Below are 19,931 nucleotides of genomic sequence, written 5' to 3'. Positions count from 1 at the left end.
CTGGCTTGGCTGGACACATTTTTGGGTGTTCAGAGTGATGGCTGGCTAAGAAAGTCAGTGTTCTCTCCTCCAGGGTAGCTGTGGAAGTGGGCAGGCAGCCTCCCAGGAGAGCAGTTTCTTTGGCTTATGAGTGGAGTCTGGAAAATTGGACCCTGACCCAGTGAATTTTGGCCTCAACTCAATTTGGTCATGACATAGGGGAGAGGACATGAGAAGGGCCTATGGTTTCAGTTATCTGAGAAAGCCCAATCTCACCTTCATCCTCCACTTTGCCTGGCTGGACACGGGACTCACATACACCATGCCTATTGCTCCATACCTATGTCCCTTATGTCATGATTCAAGATGTACTCAGGGAGGATGGTGGGGAAACTGCCCTGTTTTATCTACTACACTCTTTCCACCCACAGAAGCTTCTGCATGATCACTTCCACTTCTAGTTGGAAACCGAGGTGACAACTACATCCCAGTTCCCCATAAAGCTCTCATCGTCTCCTGGGCACCCTGAAAAGATAGGCCATCTTGCTGCCACTCATGGGAACTCACAAATCAAACACAAGCTACCTCCCTGTTGTGTCAGAAGGAGAAACATATCTCTCTCTCTCTCTCTCTCTCTCTCTCTCTCTCTTAAGTAAATACACTATTGAAAATTTATTTGTAAAATCCCAAAGGGTTTCCAATACCAAAAAAATACAACTGTCTTATGAAGGTCAGCTTTATATAAGAAAATTTTAAAAGAAAAAGGAACCTTCGTTCCGTGACAAAGAACGTCTCGGCTCATCCGAGTGTTGTGCAAGATCAATGTCTCGTGTCCCAAAGCCTGACATTCCTCAATAGGTAGGATGCTGATGACTCGGCAGTTTGTAATTGTGCACATACACTCAGAGGTCTCTGAGCAAGGGAAATGGAAATGGAAATGCTTTTAATAAAAACAGAGAAGAAATCAGTAACAGACGAGTGTCCCAGCAGCATGGCAAACTAGTTCAAGTTGTATAATTCCCCTTGGCATTTTCGGAGAGCACGGAGGCACAGTTTGGGTGGTGAAGCAACAAGGAAAATCCTAAGTACAGTGCAAGGATTTCTGAAAGAAGACGGATCGAACAGCAATGCATAAAACCCACCACAGGACCTGTCAATGGAAGGTAAACCAGGCAGCCAACATGTCCCTGGCGTGCTCTTGCTCTTACAATATACCTTCAATATACACTCTGGTGTGACTGGGTGGTAGGCGGGCAGGATTTTCTGCTCTGGACCTCTAGCTGCTGTGGAGGTTTGGCAGATCACATTCTTGTAGCCTTTAAGTAGTTAGTCTTCAAGAGATAGGTGTCCAGGCTGGCAGCTTGAAGTTACTGAGGTTAGGTAAAGACACTGGGGTAAAATTGGGGGAGGAGAGGAGGTGGGATGGAAAAGGGTTTCACACTGGAATTGAGGCCAGATGGAATCTCACTCTGCACTAATATGCAGGGGCCCCAAAACTTAAAGCTCTGGGACTCTTGTTTTACTTGTGACACCTTATTCAGGGAGCCTTCACAACCCTCTCCAGGAAACAGGACCCAAGACACAGAATTAGAATGCCCGACTGTTCCTTTAGGTATGAGGATCTGAGGCGAAAGAAGGGCCTAGTGGCTGCCTGTCTACTTCTTTTGAAACATCAGTGAGGGATCGGGGGCACAGCTTCCTTTGGTCATGGTCACTGTGCCATGGGCCATCTGTGTTCTCCGAATCGGAAGGGGTATTTGATTACATAGGCTTATAAGAGAACAAACTGGGATTATTAAAATTCATCATCCTGTGGTAGTATTCAACATCAGACAACCAAATACCCAAAGTGAGGCCTCTGTCAAAGCTCAATGTGAACTCAGCAAGTCAGCCCAAGTTACGATCCCAGATGAACTCGCTCACGTTACACAGAGTTTAATGGTTCCCAAATGTTTACTAAGCAAGAGCCAACCCAAAGGAATATTTCCACTTGCCACATTTTGCAAAGTAGAAAGATTATTTTTAGGAAGTCCCTGTATATTCATGAAGAAAACTCCATCATTTTGATCTCAGAGCGTGTTATAGATGGACAATTGAACATTGAAAAAGAACCCTTGGTTCCCACGTCTCTTCTGTATCTGTGATTGTGAGTTTGAAAAGACTATAACGGGGAACTCAACATTATCACTACCACCAGGAGAAGAAATAAGAAATAAATCTGGGGAAAAGGAACAACAACCAATCAGAAGTTTCATTTTAAAATGAAAGCACTTTCAAAGTTGGCTAATTACACAACACTCTGGAGGTAATCCACAAACCACTTGGCTCTCCTTCTTCAAACTGAGACTCAAATAGAAAAGAATGCCCTATTGGTAATGATTTGCAACCATACACTCCTTAGTTTTGCAATATTTGGTGTGAGAACCCCTGGTCTCAATCCAGTGTGAGCAGCTTGTTCCTTAGCATAGCTAAAGCAAATACGTCACAGCCCTCTAGGGGGAGCAAAATGTCTACATTCAGAGGTGCAAAGGTCCCCGGCAATAGGAGTTCTGAGGCTTGGGTTTCAGTCTTCACCCCTCTTTGTGCTTATTACACATACAAAACTGACTCAATAGCTTAATTTCTAAGTCTATTTCCTTAGTTACTATTTTCCAGTAATAATTCTTGCATATCTCTCAAGATGACTGTGGGGATCAAATAAAAATAGATTTTATTTTAAAAACTTCAAAATCTTACTAATTTCTAGGATGTATTTTTTTTTCCTGTGTAGATGGGGTTAAGGCCCTACTTCTTTTTTTTTTTTTCCTGCTGTACCCAGCACCCTGCAGAGCTGAACCAAGAACAGAGAAAGGTTGACCTTGTTCTCACCTCTGTACCAGTGGGTTGCCTACTGGTTTGAACACCCACAGTTACAAAAAATGGGGGGAAGGCTGAAAGTCACAGAGAATGGGGGGAAAATTTGACTTTGCCCCCAGCCAGAGTCAAAGACAACTCAGCCCCTCCTGGGGGAGACTGCACAGCAAGAATGAGTCATTTTTAATCTCTTTCTGACTAGGTTGCCATGAAGTTTGTCATAATAAATATTGATGAACTTGAATTAACCTTTCTTAAACTGAGAAATTATAATTAACAGGATACTGGTTAACTGAATGTAATTTAAAAAGAAAATACAGCCAGGCAGGGTGTAGCACACCTGTAATCCCAGCTACTCATGGGGAAGAGATAGGAAGATTATAAATTCAAGGACAGCCTGTGTAACTTGGAGAGATCTTGTCTCAAACTAAAAAATAAAAGGTACTGGGGGATATACCTCAGTGGTTGAGTGCCCCTGGGTCCAATCCCCAGTGCCATGAAAAAAAAATGAGAAAAAAAATGAGAAAATTTTAAAAAGGGAAATATGCTGCTGCTTTGATCCTTTCAGTAGAAAATCTTTTAAAAATGTGTTCCCTGCAGAACATTCACAGCACACTCTTGGCATTCTCTGAGATTCACCGCATGTTAAGGATCTTGATGGTCCGTGATGTGGTCATTTCTAATTTTGCAGGCATGCAGGAATAGACCACTTAGCTGGTAAGGGTGCCAGACTGGCATCTCACATTGACTGTACTACCTGGTATTCATCATGAAGGCATGAGCATGGAAAACTTTATTTCTTAGTGGAAAATCACCATCAAGTGAGAGAGAAAACTTTGGTGAAATTTGAGAAGGTGGTTAACTTGTCTTGAACAGATAAACATGGGAACCAGATGGTTTTTGATGGAAAAATGTGATTTGGGAGAAAAAAGAAGTCAACATAAATACTTATGAAGTTACAGACAGCGGGGTTTAAGGTCTCAGGACATAGCCCTTTTCAATGTTGAGGGTCTACGATCTAGACAGCAAAACATAACTGGATTCTTCATGATTGAGGGTCTGATGGCACATTGGGATAAGGGACACAGATGTAGAGGCTATAGGAAATTGGACTGCTTTCTAACAGCAAGGCAATTGAACAAATAAATTCCTGCTTTGGTCATTACTTGCTCTGTGGGCCTAAGAGAATAACCTCTGGAGAAGAAAACAATATAAACAGCTATTTGTTCAGATTCATTACATTCTATTCAGCCACTAAGTTCCTGTGTAGCTCTATGAGGTTTTACTTGATTAAAAACAAATCAGCAATCTTAATTAACATGAGAGGTTAAACCTAATGAAAAAATGTTTTGTAATTTTTACATAGAGCATCCTATGAGCAGAGTCAGAGGGAATATGACTATTCCATGGTACATTACTAGTAAAAGAGGGATGGGTTAGCTCAAGGCAGAGATCTATCTCTCCAATCTGCAATCAGAAAAATGATAAGGAAAAACTCACAACTATCCTCACCCCCACCACTTCCCATGTATATACCCAGATACATGCTGGGGAGGGAAATTCATAAATAATGCCATTGAACCAGAAATGCCTGGACTGTGTGTGCACTATGCTGAAGACATGGGAGTGCCTGTTGGGAGAGACAAGATCTCATGCAGGACAGGGACAGAGACCAAAGGCCTCCTGCAAACTACATTGGATCTGAAGACCTGAGATGCCATGCATGTTTACCTGGGGAGCCTGCCAGAGAGTCCCCTCTGCTGAAAGCGAAGGTACGAGACACAGAGATGGGCACTAAAGAGTCAGGGGCCAAGGATGTGTGAGAGGCGAAGGGGAAGATAAACAAAAGGAGAGAGACAAAGAGCAAAGTGGGTGAGACAGTCTGTTCCTGGATCTTCACAACATCACATTTCTCTGCAAAAAGGAATCTTGCCTCTGAAAACATGGGAGCTGCATCTGCTTACAAAGCCACTCTCCAGAAAGACAAGAAAATAAAATGGACTTTGCTAAAGTTCTTCTGAAAAAATGCACAATAATCTCAGAGGGAACCAGAGATGTCAATGACAAGCATTGACAGCCCCCGTGGGGAGTGCGTAGGCAGCATTCTCTCTCCGGTGCCCACCTTGAGCCAGCAAACGTCCTGGGAGCCCAGCACTGCATTCCCATGGGGCTTCCCAGCTGCCTTGTGTATCCTGCACAGCATTCATAAGCCTGAAAGCCAAGTGCATACTCCTGCTAGGGCAGCCCTGGAGGAAGCTTCACACTCCCTCTGTGGCCATGGTGCAGATAAGCAATGGTGCATTGCTTGCTAGAGGATGGGGACAAGGGAAGGGCAGAATTCTACCGGTTTCAATGTGAATCAACTTGATGAATTAAATCTCAGTTGCTTCTTAGCAAATATAAGTGCTCTGAAACATCCGTCTATCTCTTTTTTTTTCTTCTCTCTTTTCCTAGTGTCAGAAATGGTTCTTGCTGGCTATCATATCACATGGTCCTTGTGGTGGGGGGGAGTGGAGCTTGTAGCAACTCCCAGTCCTTTCCCCACCTTGAGAAGAAACTCCCCATCAAGAGGAGTTTCTTCCTGAGAATCTGCCTTTACCTGTCTTATCTGATCGTTCCCAGAGTCCCTTCCAAGGAGCCAAACAAAGTCAGTCTGCAGGTGGAGGCACAAAAACGGCTTCTGTGGCCTTATTTCCTGCACCACAGGATTTTATTTGGAATTACTTACCCATGCAGGGCAGTGGGAAACGGAGCTTTAAGATCCCAGATAATCATTAATTCTAATGTGAAGTGTTAATTAGACACACTGGAGTAAGAAACCCCATAGACTCAAGAAGTACCATAGTTCTTGAATTAAATGTATACACCACCAAATAGATAGGAGATGTGTTCTCTGCCCCCCCTCCCCCACCTGTCCTGGCTGCCCTGAGCTCAGGTAAGACTCCTTCAGATTCAAGCTCACCATGGTCTCCTGGATTGCCAGAAATCAGAATGAAGATAAAGGAGACAGTGTGGGTTATGTTCCCTTCACCCCACCCAGGAAAACCAGAGAGGCTTTCTTGTAATCTCAGTTCAACTTCAATGCATAGTCACAGGGCCAATGATCTGGCAAATTCCATTTTACTTCTCACCCTGAAAGGCTATTTAAGCTGCAAGCTGGCTTCAAGGACAGGGGAAGTTTGCTAGGCCAAGACCCTGCAAGAGCTTACTGCTCTGCAGCTTAGGATCATGTTGTCCTTCAACCTATCAACTAAGGTTCTGGGCCAGCGAAATATATTGCTGGTGGCTGGGGGAACAACCCTGGGTATGGGTAGCTTTTGCAATTATTTCACACACCACACCCCTAGTAGGGAGGTCTTGGGGGAGGATGGAAAAATATCTCTCTTTACCCCTATTGGCTAATATCATTTCTTTTTATCTTTCTTTTTGTGGTGCTGGGGATTGAACCCAGGGCCTTGTGCATAGGCGGTAAGCACTCTACCAACTGAGCTATATCCCCAGCCCTATCATTTGGTTTTTGCTCTGGAAGATTTATGAAGGTATTCAGAAGCATAGGGAGGGAGTTTAATGCTTCCCTTTAGTAAAGGAGGGAGCAGTGCGAGTTTTCTCCTGTCTCAGTGATAAGACTAAAGGATTTGACAGAAAGAATTAGAATCAGGAGGTAAGGAAATAAGGAAAAAAAGATAAGATCTTCCTATTAATTTTTTTTCTTTTTCTTGGCAGTGTCAGAGGACTTTTTAAATTTGTTTTCTTAAAGACAGGTCATTTAAATTGGGTGGGTGGGTTGAGAAGCCCCATGAAACTCTTTTTTTCTCAGAGTTCCTCTCTCTTTTTTCTTATAGAAGAGCAAGAACAGGGCCAACATTTCTAGGAACATATTAGAGTTCCAAGAGCAGTCCCTAATGTGATGGATGGTAGAAATCGCCTTTTGAGAAAGCAACCTGTTCCTCACCCATCTGGCATTCTTATGTTGAGTACTTGCTTCCTTCATCAACCTTGATTGAGATTTGTTGGCTTTCATAAGTATAATTATGTACCTTTTTTAAAAAACAGATCTTCAATTCGAGTTCTTTTGCGTGGCAGATACATAGACTTCACTTTAGCCATCTGCTGGGCTGGAAAGTGAAATTACATGGCCAACTGTTCCACTGTTTCCACAATGCAATTGCATTCTGGAACATGATAGATCTAAAATCTGTATTTCATCGTGCTGCATGAGCTAGTCTGGACACCAGGATGCATCTAGGTAAGTCACCAACTTGCTGGGTAATCTGGAGCCAGTCATTTCTTTAGTTTCTCTCATTCTAAAATGGAATTTACCTTTCTGTGTTTTGGGGACTATGATATCAAACTCTGGGACCCTCTAATAAATCCCAATAGAAGGCATATGCAAAATCTTTGTTATGATGAGAGAAAACAAACACCCCATTTGGTATTTAAGTGGCCATCGTAAACACTAACAGCTGAATGCAATGCAAAATTCAGACCAGTGAATCAAAAGGAAATCTAGAGAAAGAATTCTTTCTGAATCATTGCTATTACAATAAATGCCATGCTCTCTAAACACATGTGCAATAATTGTACACAGGAAACAGCAATAAGATACAGCACAGAAGGTACAGAGCAAACCAGCCATTAGCCCTGTGCCAGCTTCCCCCGCCCCCTGCCCCAGCAGCATGCATGGCCAGCTGGTAGCCACCTTGTCACCAGCTGAGAGGTGGTGAGCAAGGAGAGAGAAGCAGATAAGCAACATATTGCACCAGCCTGAGATTTACATCCCCAAATCTCACAGTCACTTTTTATTGAGGACAAATATCACAAGACACAACAATAGCACATGAGGGTTTTCAAATAAAGGCCAGGGCGAATTATCATTTTGCGGAGAAAGAAAGACTGACCTCCACCAAAGCACACAAGTCACCCGCCTGCAATGCCTGGCAGGTGGCAATAAATGGTACCTCCATCACAAACCTACCCCCTACCACCATTCATTACTTGCATGTGAGCAGAGAAGCCACAGAAAACATTCCAGACACTCAGAACCTGAGCCCCCGTGGTCTGTGGGTACCTGGCAGGAGGCAGTGTTCCTGGCAGAGTATTACAAAGAGGCTGCCAGCATTTGTGTTAGCCCAGCCCAGGCTCAAAGTGCTTGGTCCAGGTCCCCAGAGTAGGCTGAGGCAGGACCACGATGGGAAGGACGAGGAAGGGGTTTGAGAGATACATACGAAAGACAGAGGATCCAGCCAGACTTCCAACCTTCCGTACGTCATTATCTAAGGACAGAAGGATGCAGTGGGTTTCAGAGGCCATTCAGAAAACACACCTTCTTCTGGGAATCTCTACTTCCATTCCACCCCCCCCCACTACCAATTAACCCTGTAAAAACCAGGCAAGCAAAGGGAAGGTAGGAAACAAGTATAAAAAAGCAAAATAAACTTGTCTTTCACACTGAGAAATACCACTCTCCATCCCCAACACTTGATAATGTGATTGCTTTTTCCAACTTCATTTTTCCTTCCTTATTTTTTTTAAGCATGAACAAAGTGAATGAAGTGATTTTTTATGCCCATTTTTCAGAGAGGAAACTGAAGCCGAGGAAGTTGAGTGGCTTGTCCAGAGTCATGACAGGAGTCAAAAGAGGAGTCAAGACTTGAGCCTAGATGATTTTTCTATGACATTCCATTGCTTCCCCAACAAGCCATGGCTTGGAAAATGGAATACCTGAGCAAGCAGTAGTCATGATGGCTGGGACACCATAGTAGGTAAAGGCTCCATTCTCAAAGCGAAGGCCTTCCTTACCGACCTCCACTTCCACTTTACCCTGGAGAAAGAAGGAGGGTACTGAGGGCGTTGTGTGTATGAGCAATTCCAGGTCTATTATCAATTATGACCCTAAGGACTTTGGCCTGGATGACAAGTAGATTTTTGTTTTTATCACAGGGCAATATTAATTCTATCCAGATCTATGCTGCAAAAACAGCAGCTCCAGCTTTGGTAGTTCTTCGCAGTAAACTCATTGCTTCATTATTCATAAAGCAGCACCCAGTCATGAATAACAAGCTCTCCTTGCATACAGTAATGGCCCTCCCATGACACAGGATCAAGAACCAGCTAAAAGTCAGAGGCCCATAAATAAACATTCCCCCAACTGGGTTAGTCTGAGATTAGACCATTAAAAAAAAAAAAAGTCTGGCTGAGATAAAGTCTAATCATGGGGCTGAGGTTGTGGCTCAGTGTTAGAGCACTTGCCTATCACATGTGAGGCACCGGGTTCAATTGTCAGCACCACATAAAAATAAATAAATAAAATAAAGGTATTTATTGTGTTCATCTACAACTAAAAAAAATATAATCATGTGTGAAGCTTTTTGAATTATAGATGATAGTTATGGCTAGTGTATAGTGTGTTGATGGATCTGATACTGGGTTATATGCAAACATGGATTCTTTTTCAACTGACCCCACAGTCCTATGGGATCTATACCATTTTTATCCCTAGTTTACATGCATCAATTTTGAGGCTCAGAGAAGTTAAGTAACAGTCAGGTTAGTTAGAAAATGGCAACATTGGAATTTTAAAGGCATATCTTTCCAATTTCTGAGCCTACCCTTTTGCTATAAATTTTGTTCTCTTCACATTTTATATGAGAACCAAGATTTTTTTGATTAGTGTAAGACAAAGGTTGTATGTGGTATTATGTTTTATAAATACTGTAACGGGACTCATCTCAATTGTCAACACTGAAGAACGTGACTCCATTTTTGGAGAAGAAAGGTCCTTTTTTTTTTTTTTTGAGGCTATCTAGAAAGATATTTGAGATATTTGTGAAGCAAATGACAGTGTCAGAACAGAGAGGCTAAGGTGGACCACAACAAAGAGAGGTAATTTCTAAGTTCATTGAGCTTTATCAAGTTCTCAAGACCATTATTTTTTTAGGGTCCAAATGATTCTGTTGGGAAGAGACAGAGAATCAGAGACTGAGCTCATGGTGGGGCCAGGACAGGGCACCAACAGTGTTCCAGTAGAACCACATCTGACACTTATTCAAGTCAGGCCTGACCCAGGGCAGAAAGTGATCATCCTTGAATGAATACTGGGAAGATGCTGCACTTATTTTACTTAGTCATCTTCTCCCTTCCTGCTCCTCTGAAGGGGAGAAGATGCAAAGGTTGAATGTGGCATAGACAACAAATGCGTCCCATGTGCCTCCAGAGAGCACAAACAGGACCAGTGTGGAAGTCAGAGACAGTGAGATTTCAGCTTGACAGAGGAAAGGGTTTTGTCTAAAGAATTGTCTAAAGTTGGGATAAAGCAGAGATAAGGAGATCCCTGGGATTCTGCAGGGTAGCAGTTTCAGAAGTTCAGTCCTACCTGAAATATTACTGAGGGGTCAGACTAAAGGTCAAAGATCTCACCTCTCCCAGGACACTAGTCTTCTCTGCCTAGGCCCCTCCTGTAGGTCACACAGAAATGACTTCCCCAGTGGCCTTGCTCTCACGGCAGCCAGCCAAGGCTTGGCACCCGGCATGGAGGAAGGCATGCCATTCATTCCCCTTTGCTCCACAGATGCCTTCCTCTTGCCCTTACAAGTTCCCTGATTTTCCTACTCACCTGTAGGAGCAGCACAAAGTAGTCCACAGGGCGGTTGCGCTGGTAGAGGTAGTGTTCTGGGGCCTTCTTGTTCTTCTCGTCAAATTTCAGCTCCTGGATCACGTTGGGATGTTTCAGGAGACGGAGCAGGATCTTCTCCGAAAGGTACACAGACTTAAAAGGCTCCACTTCTAGGAGATAGTGGGAGGTAGAGAGGAGTGAGCCCCTCCCATGCCCTGCCCACTTCAGCAGTGGTAGCTGGGAGGAGTCAGAGTGGGTGCAGCTGAGTTCATGTAGAACACCCCCTTCAAACCCCCGGGCACTGGGCTGGTGGGCTTCTCTGATTCCTTGGGGATGAGGGATTCTAAATCCAAGTGTGCATCTTGGGGCCTTCCTCATGCCCTCTGGGGACTTGTGTCTCTGCAACAGCATCTCAGGAGAAGTAGGTCACCAGTCTGGAACTGTCAGTTTGTTATTAATTTTCTCTTTGATTTTTATTTAAAGTTGGGCATGGATAACTAAGCCATATAGAGAACAAAGACTTTAACACTAACATAGAATGAAATACAGAGAATTTATTCTGACTTATCTGCATGACATTTGTCTGATGAATGCAATGTAATCCCAAGTTTATAGAGACAGGTACTTATTTAAATGATAAGTTGTCAATAATGTGAAGCATCATTGTATCACATTTATTTATTAATAGACATTATTATATATTTGTACTTTAGCATATTATTAGATTACATTAAACAGATAGAACTGCTTTGCTCTGGGAAATGAGCCTGTGGTTGAAAGAAATCTGTATTCAGAACTGGATCACATGTTGAAAACCTGACTTTAAAAAAGCTCTAATTTAAAATTTTCTACTTTTCAGCACATGGAACCGTGCTTGCTAGCACTCATCGTATACTCAATAAATACATGCTGTCTTAATAAAATACTGAAATTAAGATATGGACATGCTCATTCTAGTTCAGCACATTGATTCAGTATGGCTGAGAAGGTCAGAGAGTTCAAAGACAATTTTTACCTTCCTCACAAGGAGTTTATTTTTAGCTTCTCACCTCAGGACAGGGAGAGGCATCCTGTCACCCTGCAGAAGGCAACCTTCTTCCTAGAACAGTGGTTTCTTGGTGCCTCCACAAGTGGAGGTGAAGTTGGAAGGTATTACAGTGGGTGGTGCCTGGTCCCACCCTAGATTCTGCTGGGGCTGCTCTAGGCTGGAGACCAGGGCGGGGTCTTACCTGTGGCCATGAATCGGTGCGTGGCTAGCAGAAGCTGTGGCGAGATCTTCACTCTGATTTCTGAGTCGGAAAGCTTAAATAAGGAGAAGTCATGCCGCTTCCTCTCCCTGTGTGGGACCCTCTGCTTTTTCCGATTGTCAGCTGCAGGGTCACAGGGGACAGATTTCAACTATTTCAGAATCATTATTGATCTTTAGAGATTTAACAAGAGTCACAGCGGACACAGACACATCCTTTGGGACCACACACATTTCTGCAGGGCCAACTATTGTCTTCTGTTCTAGGACATCACAATGCCTCTTTGCCAGGAGAGGGGTGGCCAACATGGGGTAGAAGGTGGGAGATGGCTCTCAACTTCTCAGTGTGATCTACTCTTAGGTGGTAGAAGTAGCAAAGGGGAAAAGGCTGGCGTGGGGTTCCCAAGTCTGAGATTCTGGCGCTGGCTCCTCTACTTATCAGCTATGCAGCCTCTCTAAGCACCAGAGTTGCTGTTTGCTTTAATCTATACAAGGAGGCAATCATATTTAAACATAGCACTTCTACTTATCTAATGTAGTTATTATGAAACATCAACAGGAGACCACACGTGAAAGCGCTTACACAGTCATACAAACCTGAAGGACCGACATTCTTGGGGTTGGTGGGGCCCTGGGCATTTCTGCTTCTGACCCCCTCCTTTCCCCCAAACTGAGTTCATCTTCCTGCTGATTTAAATCATGCTCTGAGCAATAGCAGAGGCATGCCACTTTCTTACCAGCCAGAGTTCTCATGCTTCAACCCCAGCCCCTCTACTGGGAAAAAATCAGGGAAAATACAATAAAAAAGAAAGGAGAAGAAACAGAGTGTATCCATAATCTATAAATGCAGGGGACTTAGTCAGGTCCTGGAGCCTCCAAAAGCCTGTATACTGGGCATGTGATTAGAGGTTGAGAAAATTTGCTTCCCCCAATTTAATTTTTTTCTTAATTTTTAAGGTTGTCTTTGAAAAAAAATAGAGCTGTACATTTAGTGGGGATGTTTTCTGGTCATTTCTCTTGCTTTCTCTGAGCTTTGAAAACATTTTGAAACTTCTAGCCTATCTCACCTGTGCTAAGGGAAACAGGAAAGGGACCTGGGTTCTCTCTCCAAACTTGACCTGAAAAACAACAAGGCTACAGGGAACTTATTGTGCAAGTGGACTGGAGGCAGTAGAAATGGAAGGGGGTGAACCCGGGCAGGAAACAGGACTCCAGAATCTGACTCCCTCTTCTTTTGGAGCCTGCTTCCTCTGGATTCTTTAAATTTCCTTCTAGAAGGGAGAAAGTGCCCTTCTACCCACTTTTGTGGGTCTTTGTAGTCATTGGGTCCCTTCTTTAACAATACTCCTTTTGCTTAGGTGTGGAGATGCAGGTGTCCAGATCACATAAGAAGTCAGGGTCATGTACGAAGAAACACAATATTCCTGGCTTAGATTCCAACATGGCGGCGGGCACGGAGAGATCGAGTCTCTGACCTCTTCAGCTGTGCGGGCATAGGGAGTCGTAAACAATCTAAATTCTGTTTGCTCAGGATCACTAGGCAATGCTGAGCTGATGTGGATCTGGGGTGAACAGTCTGGGCCTCTCAGAACACACACTGAGCCCGGATTGGCTGAATTCAAGCTCCTGTTCACCTGCTTCCCGCAGACAAACAGCTGTGACTCAGCACTAATCCATCCGGCTGAAACAACTGGTCGGCCCTTCTGTTCCTACGGAGGTAAATGCCAACCGAGCCTTCATAGGTAGTGGCCACAGGTTTAAAACGGGGCTTGGGAGAGACAGTAAGGACCCACCCGTTGCATTGGTCACCCGGCAAAGGGAAACGAACTGTCGCCATTTGCAAGAGATACCACCATGGCAGAGAACGGACGTCACCAGACTGCGGCGGAGGAGATAACTTCATTGAAACTTGCGGCTACAGTGACATCTTCCCTTCCCTTCTAATACCTTTCCTCCCAAGCATCAAATAAATCTATAGGAGTAAACAGTAACTCAGCAGTCAAACAGAACAAGAAGTAACATGAGCAACTTGAAAAAGCAAGGAAGAAAAGGAGTACAAACAATGCAAGACAGCCTAAATATTCAGGAGGACCTAGAGTCATCAGAAAAATGGTCATATAAAGAACTCAAGGAACACCTTAGACAGATGGAATGGAACCTTAAAGAGGATACAAGACAGCAAATTCAAGCAGCGAAAGAACACATTGAGAATGAATTACATAAACAGATAAAAGAAGAAGTTAAGCATCTTTATCAGGAGATAGAGATTATAAAAAATAATCAAACAATAATTCTAGAAATGAAGGAAACGATAAACCAAATTAAAAACTCAATTGAGAGTATCACTAACAGAGTGGAGCAAGTAGAAGCCAGAACGTCAGATAATGAAGACAAAATATATCATCTTGAAAAGAGTCTAGCCAACTCAGAAAGGCTGGTAAAAAATCACGAGAAAAACATCCAAGAGTTATGGGATAACATAAAAAAACCAAACTTACGAGTCATCGGGATAGAAGAAGGTACAGAGATTCAAACCAAGGGAATGAGTAACCTTCTGAATGAAATAATTACAGAAAACTTTCCAGAAATAAAAAAGGAAACAGATATACAAATTGAAGATGCATACAGGACACCGAGCACACAAAATCACAGTAGACCAATGCCAAGACACATTGTCATGAAGATATCCAATATACAGAACAAAGAGAAAATATTAAAAGCTACAAGAGAAAGGAGACAGATTACATTCAGGGGTAAACCAATAAGGTTAACAACGGATTTTTCATCACAGACACTGAAAGCAAGAAGGTCATGGAACAATGTATTTCAAACACTGAAAGACAATGGATGCCAACCAAGAATTCTGTATCCAGCAAAATTAAGCTTCAGGTATGACAACGAAATAAAAATCTTTCACAATAAACAAAAGTTAAAAGAATTTGCGGCCAGAAAACCAGCATTGCAAAGCATTTTGAGCAAAACACTACGTGAGGAAGAAATGAAAAACAATAACCAAAACCATCAGTGGGAAGTGCCTCGGTAAAGACAGAGGGTGAGGGGACAGATAATCATGGAGAAACAAACTAAATTTTTTTAAAAAAGGATAAATAATCAAACATGGATGGAAGTACAAACCATATATCAATAGTAACTCTGAATGTTAATGGCCTAAACTCTGCAATAAAGCGACATAGCCTGGTATCATGGATTAAAAAAACAAATCTAACAATATGCTGCCTCCAGGAGACACATCTGATTGGAAAAGACATATACAGGCTGAAGGTGAAAGGATGGGAAAAAATATACCACGCACACGGTCCTCGTAAGCAAGCAGGGGTGGCCATCCTCATATCGAATAAAATCCACTTCAAGACTAAGTTAATCAAAAGGGATAAGGAAGGACATTATATACTGTTAAAAGGAACCATTCACCAACAAGACATAACAATTATCAATATTTATGCACCAAATAATGGCGCTGCGACGTTCATAAAACAAATTCTCCTCAAGTTCAAGAATCAAATAGACCACAACACAATAATTATGGGTGACTTCAACACACCTCTCTCACCATTGGACAGATCCTCCAAACAAAAGTTGAATAAAGAAACTATAGAACTCAATACCACAATCAATAACCTAGACTTAACTGACGTATATAGAATATATCAACCATCATCAAATGGATATACTTTTTTCTCAGCAGCACATGGATCCTTCTCAAAAATAGACCATATATTATGCCATAGGGCAACCCTCAGTAAATATAAAGGGGTGGAGATAATACCATGCATTTTATCTGATCATAATGGAATAAACTGGAAATCAATGATAAAAGAAGGAAGGAAAAATCCTACATCACATGGAAAATGAACAATATGTTACTGAATGATCAATGGGTTACAGAAGACATAAAGGAGGAAATCGAAAAATTCTTAGAGATAAATGAAAATACAGACACAACATATCAGAATCTATGGGACACAATGAAAGCAGTTTTAAGAGGAAAATTCATTGCCTGGTGGTCATTCCTCAAAAAAAGAAAAAACCAACAAATAAATGAGCTCACACTTCATCTCAAAGCCCTAGAAAAGGAAGAGCAAAACAACAGCAAATGTAGCAGAAGGCTAGAAATAATTAAAATCAGAGCGGAAATCAATGAAATTGAAACAAAAGAAACTATTGAAAAAATTAACAAAACTAAAAGTTGGTTCTTCGAAAAAATAAATAAGATCGACAGACCTTTAGCCATGCTAACGAAGAGAAGAAGAGAGAGAACTCAAATTACTAACATACGGGATGAAAAAGGCAATATCACAACAGATGCTACAGAAATACAGAAGACAATTAGAAATTATTTTGAAAACCTATATTCCAATAAAATAGAAGATAGTGAAGACATCGATAAATTTCTTAAGTCATATGATTTGCCCAGACTGAGTCAGGAGGATACACACAATTTGAACAGACCAATATCAATGGATGAAATTGAAGAAGCAATCAAAAGACTACCAACCAAGAAAAGCCCAGGACCGGATGGGTATACAGCGGAGTTTTACAAAACCTTTAAAGAATAATTAATACCAATACTTTTCAAGTTATTTCAGGAAATAGAAAAAGAGGGAGCTCTGCCAAATTCATTCTATGAGGCCAACATCACCCTGATTCCGAAACCGGACAAAGACACCTCCTCAAAGAAAGAAAACTACAGACCAATATCTCTAATGAACCTAGATGCAAAAATCCTCAATAAAATTCTGGCGAATCGAATACAAAAACACATCAAAAAAATTGTGCACCATGATCAAGTAGGATTCATCCCTGGGATGCAAGGATGGTTCAATATACAGAAATCAATAAATGTTATTCACCACATCAATAGACTTAAAGATAAGAACCATATGATCATCTCAATAGACGCAGAGAAAGCATTCGACAAAGTACAGCATCCCTTTATGTTCAAAACATTAGAAAAAGTAGGGATAACAGGAACTTACCTTGACATTGTAAAAGCTATCTATGCTAAGCCTCAGGCTAGCATCATTCTGAATGGACAAAAGTTGAAGGCATTCCCTCTAAAATCTGGAACAAGATAGGGATGCCCTCTCTCACCACTTCTATTTAATTTAGTCCTTGAAATACTAGCCAGAGCAATTAGACAGACAAAAGAAATTAAAGGCATAAAAATAGGAAAAGAAGAACTTAAATTATCACTATTTGCGGACGACATGATTCTATACCTAGAAGACCCAAAAGGATCTACAAAGAAACTACTAGAACTAATAAATGAATTCAGCAAAGTGGCAGGATATAAAATCAACACGCATAAATCAAAGGCATTTCTGTATATCAGCGACAAAACTTCTGAAACGAAAATGAGGAAAAACACTCCATTCACAATATCCTCAAAAAAAATAAAATACTTGGGAATCAACCTAACAAAAGAGGTGAAAGATTTATACAATGAAAACTACAGAGAGAAGTAGAAGAAGATCTTAGAAGATGGAAAAATATACCCTGTTCATGGATAGGCAGAACTAACATCATCAAAATGGCGGTATTACCAAAAGTTCTCTATAGATTTAATGCAATGCCAATCAAAATCCCAATGGCATTTCTTGTAGAAATAGATAAAGCAATCATGAAATTCATATGGAAAAATAAAAGACCCAGAATAGCAAAAGCAATTCTAAGCAGGAAGTGTGAATCAGGCGGTATAGCGATACCAGATTTCAAATTATATTACAGAGCAATAGTGACAAAAACAGCATGGTACTGGTACCAAAACAGGCGGGTGGACCAATGGTACAGAATAGAGGACACAGAAACCAATCCAAAAAACTACAACTATCTTATATTTGATAAAGGGGCTAAAAGCATGCAATGGAGGAAGGATAGCATCTTCAACAAATGGTGCTGGGAAAACTGGAAATCCATTTGCATCAAAATGAAACTGAATCCCTTTCTCTCGCCATGCACAAAAGTTAACTCAAAATGGATCAAGGAGCTTGATATCAAATCAGAGACTCTGCGTCTGATAGAAGAAAAAGTTGGCTCCGATCTACATATTGTGGGGTCGGGCTCCAAATTCCTTAATAGGACACCCATAGCACAAGAGTTAATAACAAGAATCAACAAATGGGACTTACTTAAACTAAAAAGTTTTTTCTCAGCAAAAGAAACAATAAGAGAGGTAAATAGGGAGCCTACATCCTGGGAACAAATCTTTACTCCTCACACTTCAGATAGAGCCCTAATATCCAGAGTATACAAAGAACTCAAAAAATTAGACAATAAGATAACAATTAACCCAATCAACAAATGGGCAAAGGACCTGAACAGACACTTCTCAGAGGAGGATATACAATCAATCAACAAGTACATGAAAAAATGCTCACCATCTCTAGCAGTCAGAGAAATGCAAATCAAAACCACCCTAAGATACCATCTCACTCCAGTAAGATTGGCAGCCACTATGAAGTCAAACAACAACAAGTGCTGGCGAGGATGTGGAGAAAAGGGTACACTTGTACATTGCTGGTGGGACTGCAAATTGGTGCGGCCAATTTGGAAAGCAGTTTGGAGATTCCTGGGAAAGTTGGGAATGGAACCACCATTTGACCCTGCTATTGCCCTTCTCGGACTATTCCCTGAAGACCTTAAAAGAGCATGCTACAGGGATACTGCCACATCGATGTTCATAACAGCACAATTCACAATTGCTAGACTGTGGAACCAACCCAGATGCCCCTCAATAGATGAATGGATAAAAAAAATGTGGCATCTATACACAATGGAGTACTATGCAGCACTAAAAAATGACAAAATCATGGAATTTGCAGGGAAATGGACGGCACTAGAGCAGATTATGCTTAGTGAAGCTAGCCAATCCCTAAAAAACAAATACCAAATGTCTTCTTTGATATAATGAGAGCAACTATGAACAGAGCAGGGAGGAAGAGCAGGAAGAAAAGATTAACATTAAACAGAGACATAAGATGGGAGGGAAAGGGAGAGAAAAGGGAAATTGCATGGAAATGAGGGGAGACCCTCATTGCTATACAAAATTACATATAAGAGGTTGTGAGGGGAATGGGAAAATAAACAAGGAGAGAAATGAATTACAGTAGATGGGGTAGAGAGAGAAGATGGGAGGGGAGGGGACAGGGGATAGTAGGGGATAGGAAAGGTAGCAGAATACAACAATTACTAATAGGGCATTATGTAAAATTGTGGATGTGTAACCGACATGATTCTGCAATCTGCATTTGGGGTAAAATTGGGAGTTCATAACCCACTTCAATCTAATGTATGAAATATGATATGTCAAGAGCTTTGTAATGTTGTGAACAACCAATAAAAGAAAAAAGAAAAAAATATTCCTGGCTCATCGGTCTTTTCACAGTTCTTAAAGAATTGCACCAGAATTTTTTATTTAAGGGTAGAAAATCCCTGACCCTTTTCTGTAGAAAGAGGATCATTCAGCATATGAGTAGCAAGTCAAGGTTCAGGACCTTCTGATTTGTATGACACGTTTGCCTACATATCCCTCCCTCTCCCCCATCAGAATGGCACTCAATATTTAGTCATTAGAGAAGCATTCCTCTGATCGCTCCCTTCATTTCTTTAATTAGAAATGAAACATTAAAGTTGTTTAAACAAATACACTGAGAGGACCTTACTCATTTAAACAACTCTTAGACACTAACACTCCAATGTGATGTTTTCACAATTGTCTCTACTGAGACACTTGGGAGTTCCAGAGCAAGGGTGTGGGCACAGGTGGGAAAGGGAGCTGGAATGGGGATGGAGAGGCCATTTCTGAGCTCAATCCCTGTTCAAAGAGTCTGGCCAGCACAGCACAGAAAAAAAAAAAAAAACCAAAAAACAGGTCCCTGGAGGGAGGCACTGTGACACTCCCCCTAGATTTTGTCAAGTCCTGGCCCAGCTTTCAGGTTTGATCTCGTCTAGATCCAGAGGGGAGTCTCCCTTTCTGCACCATATGGAATCAATGCCTTTCCTTCCGGGAGCATTTCTCAAAGGCTACTTCTAGCAAACTAAGGACAGAGGTCTGAACTGAGATATCTGACAGGAAAGGGATGGCTGTCCCATGAGATGAAATTCTGAGGAGGAAACACTTCCTGGCCCAGTGACTTCCCTGGATTTAGAAAACATTCCCATCCCAGAGACAAAGCATGCCTTCGTAATGTTTGCAAGCAGAGCTTTGTTAAGGCTTAGAAG

The 19,931-nt window shown here is 41.7% G+C and overlaps 1 protein-coding gene across 2 annotated transcripts in view; it reads right to left on the bottom strand.

Moving 5' to 3' along the window:
• CNNM1 (cyclin and CBS domain divalent metal cation transport mediator 1) overlaps positions 1-19,931 on the bottom strand; it is a gene marked incomplete at its 5' end in the record, with an annotated part of 57,899 nt that overhangs the window by 13,515 nt on the left and 24,453 nt on the right. Inside the window, 5 exons of one of the 2 annotated variants that reach the window (XM_081268210.1) lie at positions 4,564-4,626; positions 8,058-8,105; positions 8,554-8,653; positions 10,445-10,614; positions 11,674-11,814. In XM_081268210.1, coding sequence (XP_081124336.1) covers positions 4,564-4,626; positions 8,058-8,105; positions 8,554-8,653; positions 10,445-10,614; positions 11,674-11,814 — 522 coding nt within the window. The remainder of the gene's footprint in view (positions 1-4,563; positions 4,627-8,057; positions 8,106-8,553; positions 8,654-10,444; positions 10,615-11,673; positions 11,815-19,931) is intronic. The other variant, XM_081268209.1, reaches the window with a different exon arrangement.

The sequence above is a fragment of the Spermophilus citellus genome (genome assembly GCF_964194105.1).
Source record: "Spermophilus citellus genome assembly, chromosome: 15".
NCBI classification, from domain to species: Eukaryota; Metazoa; Chordata; class Mammalia; order Rodentia; family Sciuridae; genus Spermophilus; species Spermophilus citellus.
This window is presented reverse-complemented; position numbering and strand designations above follow the sequence as displayed.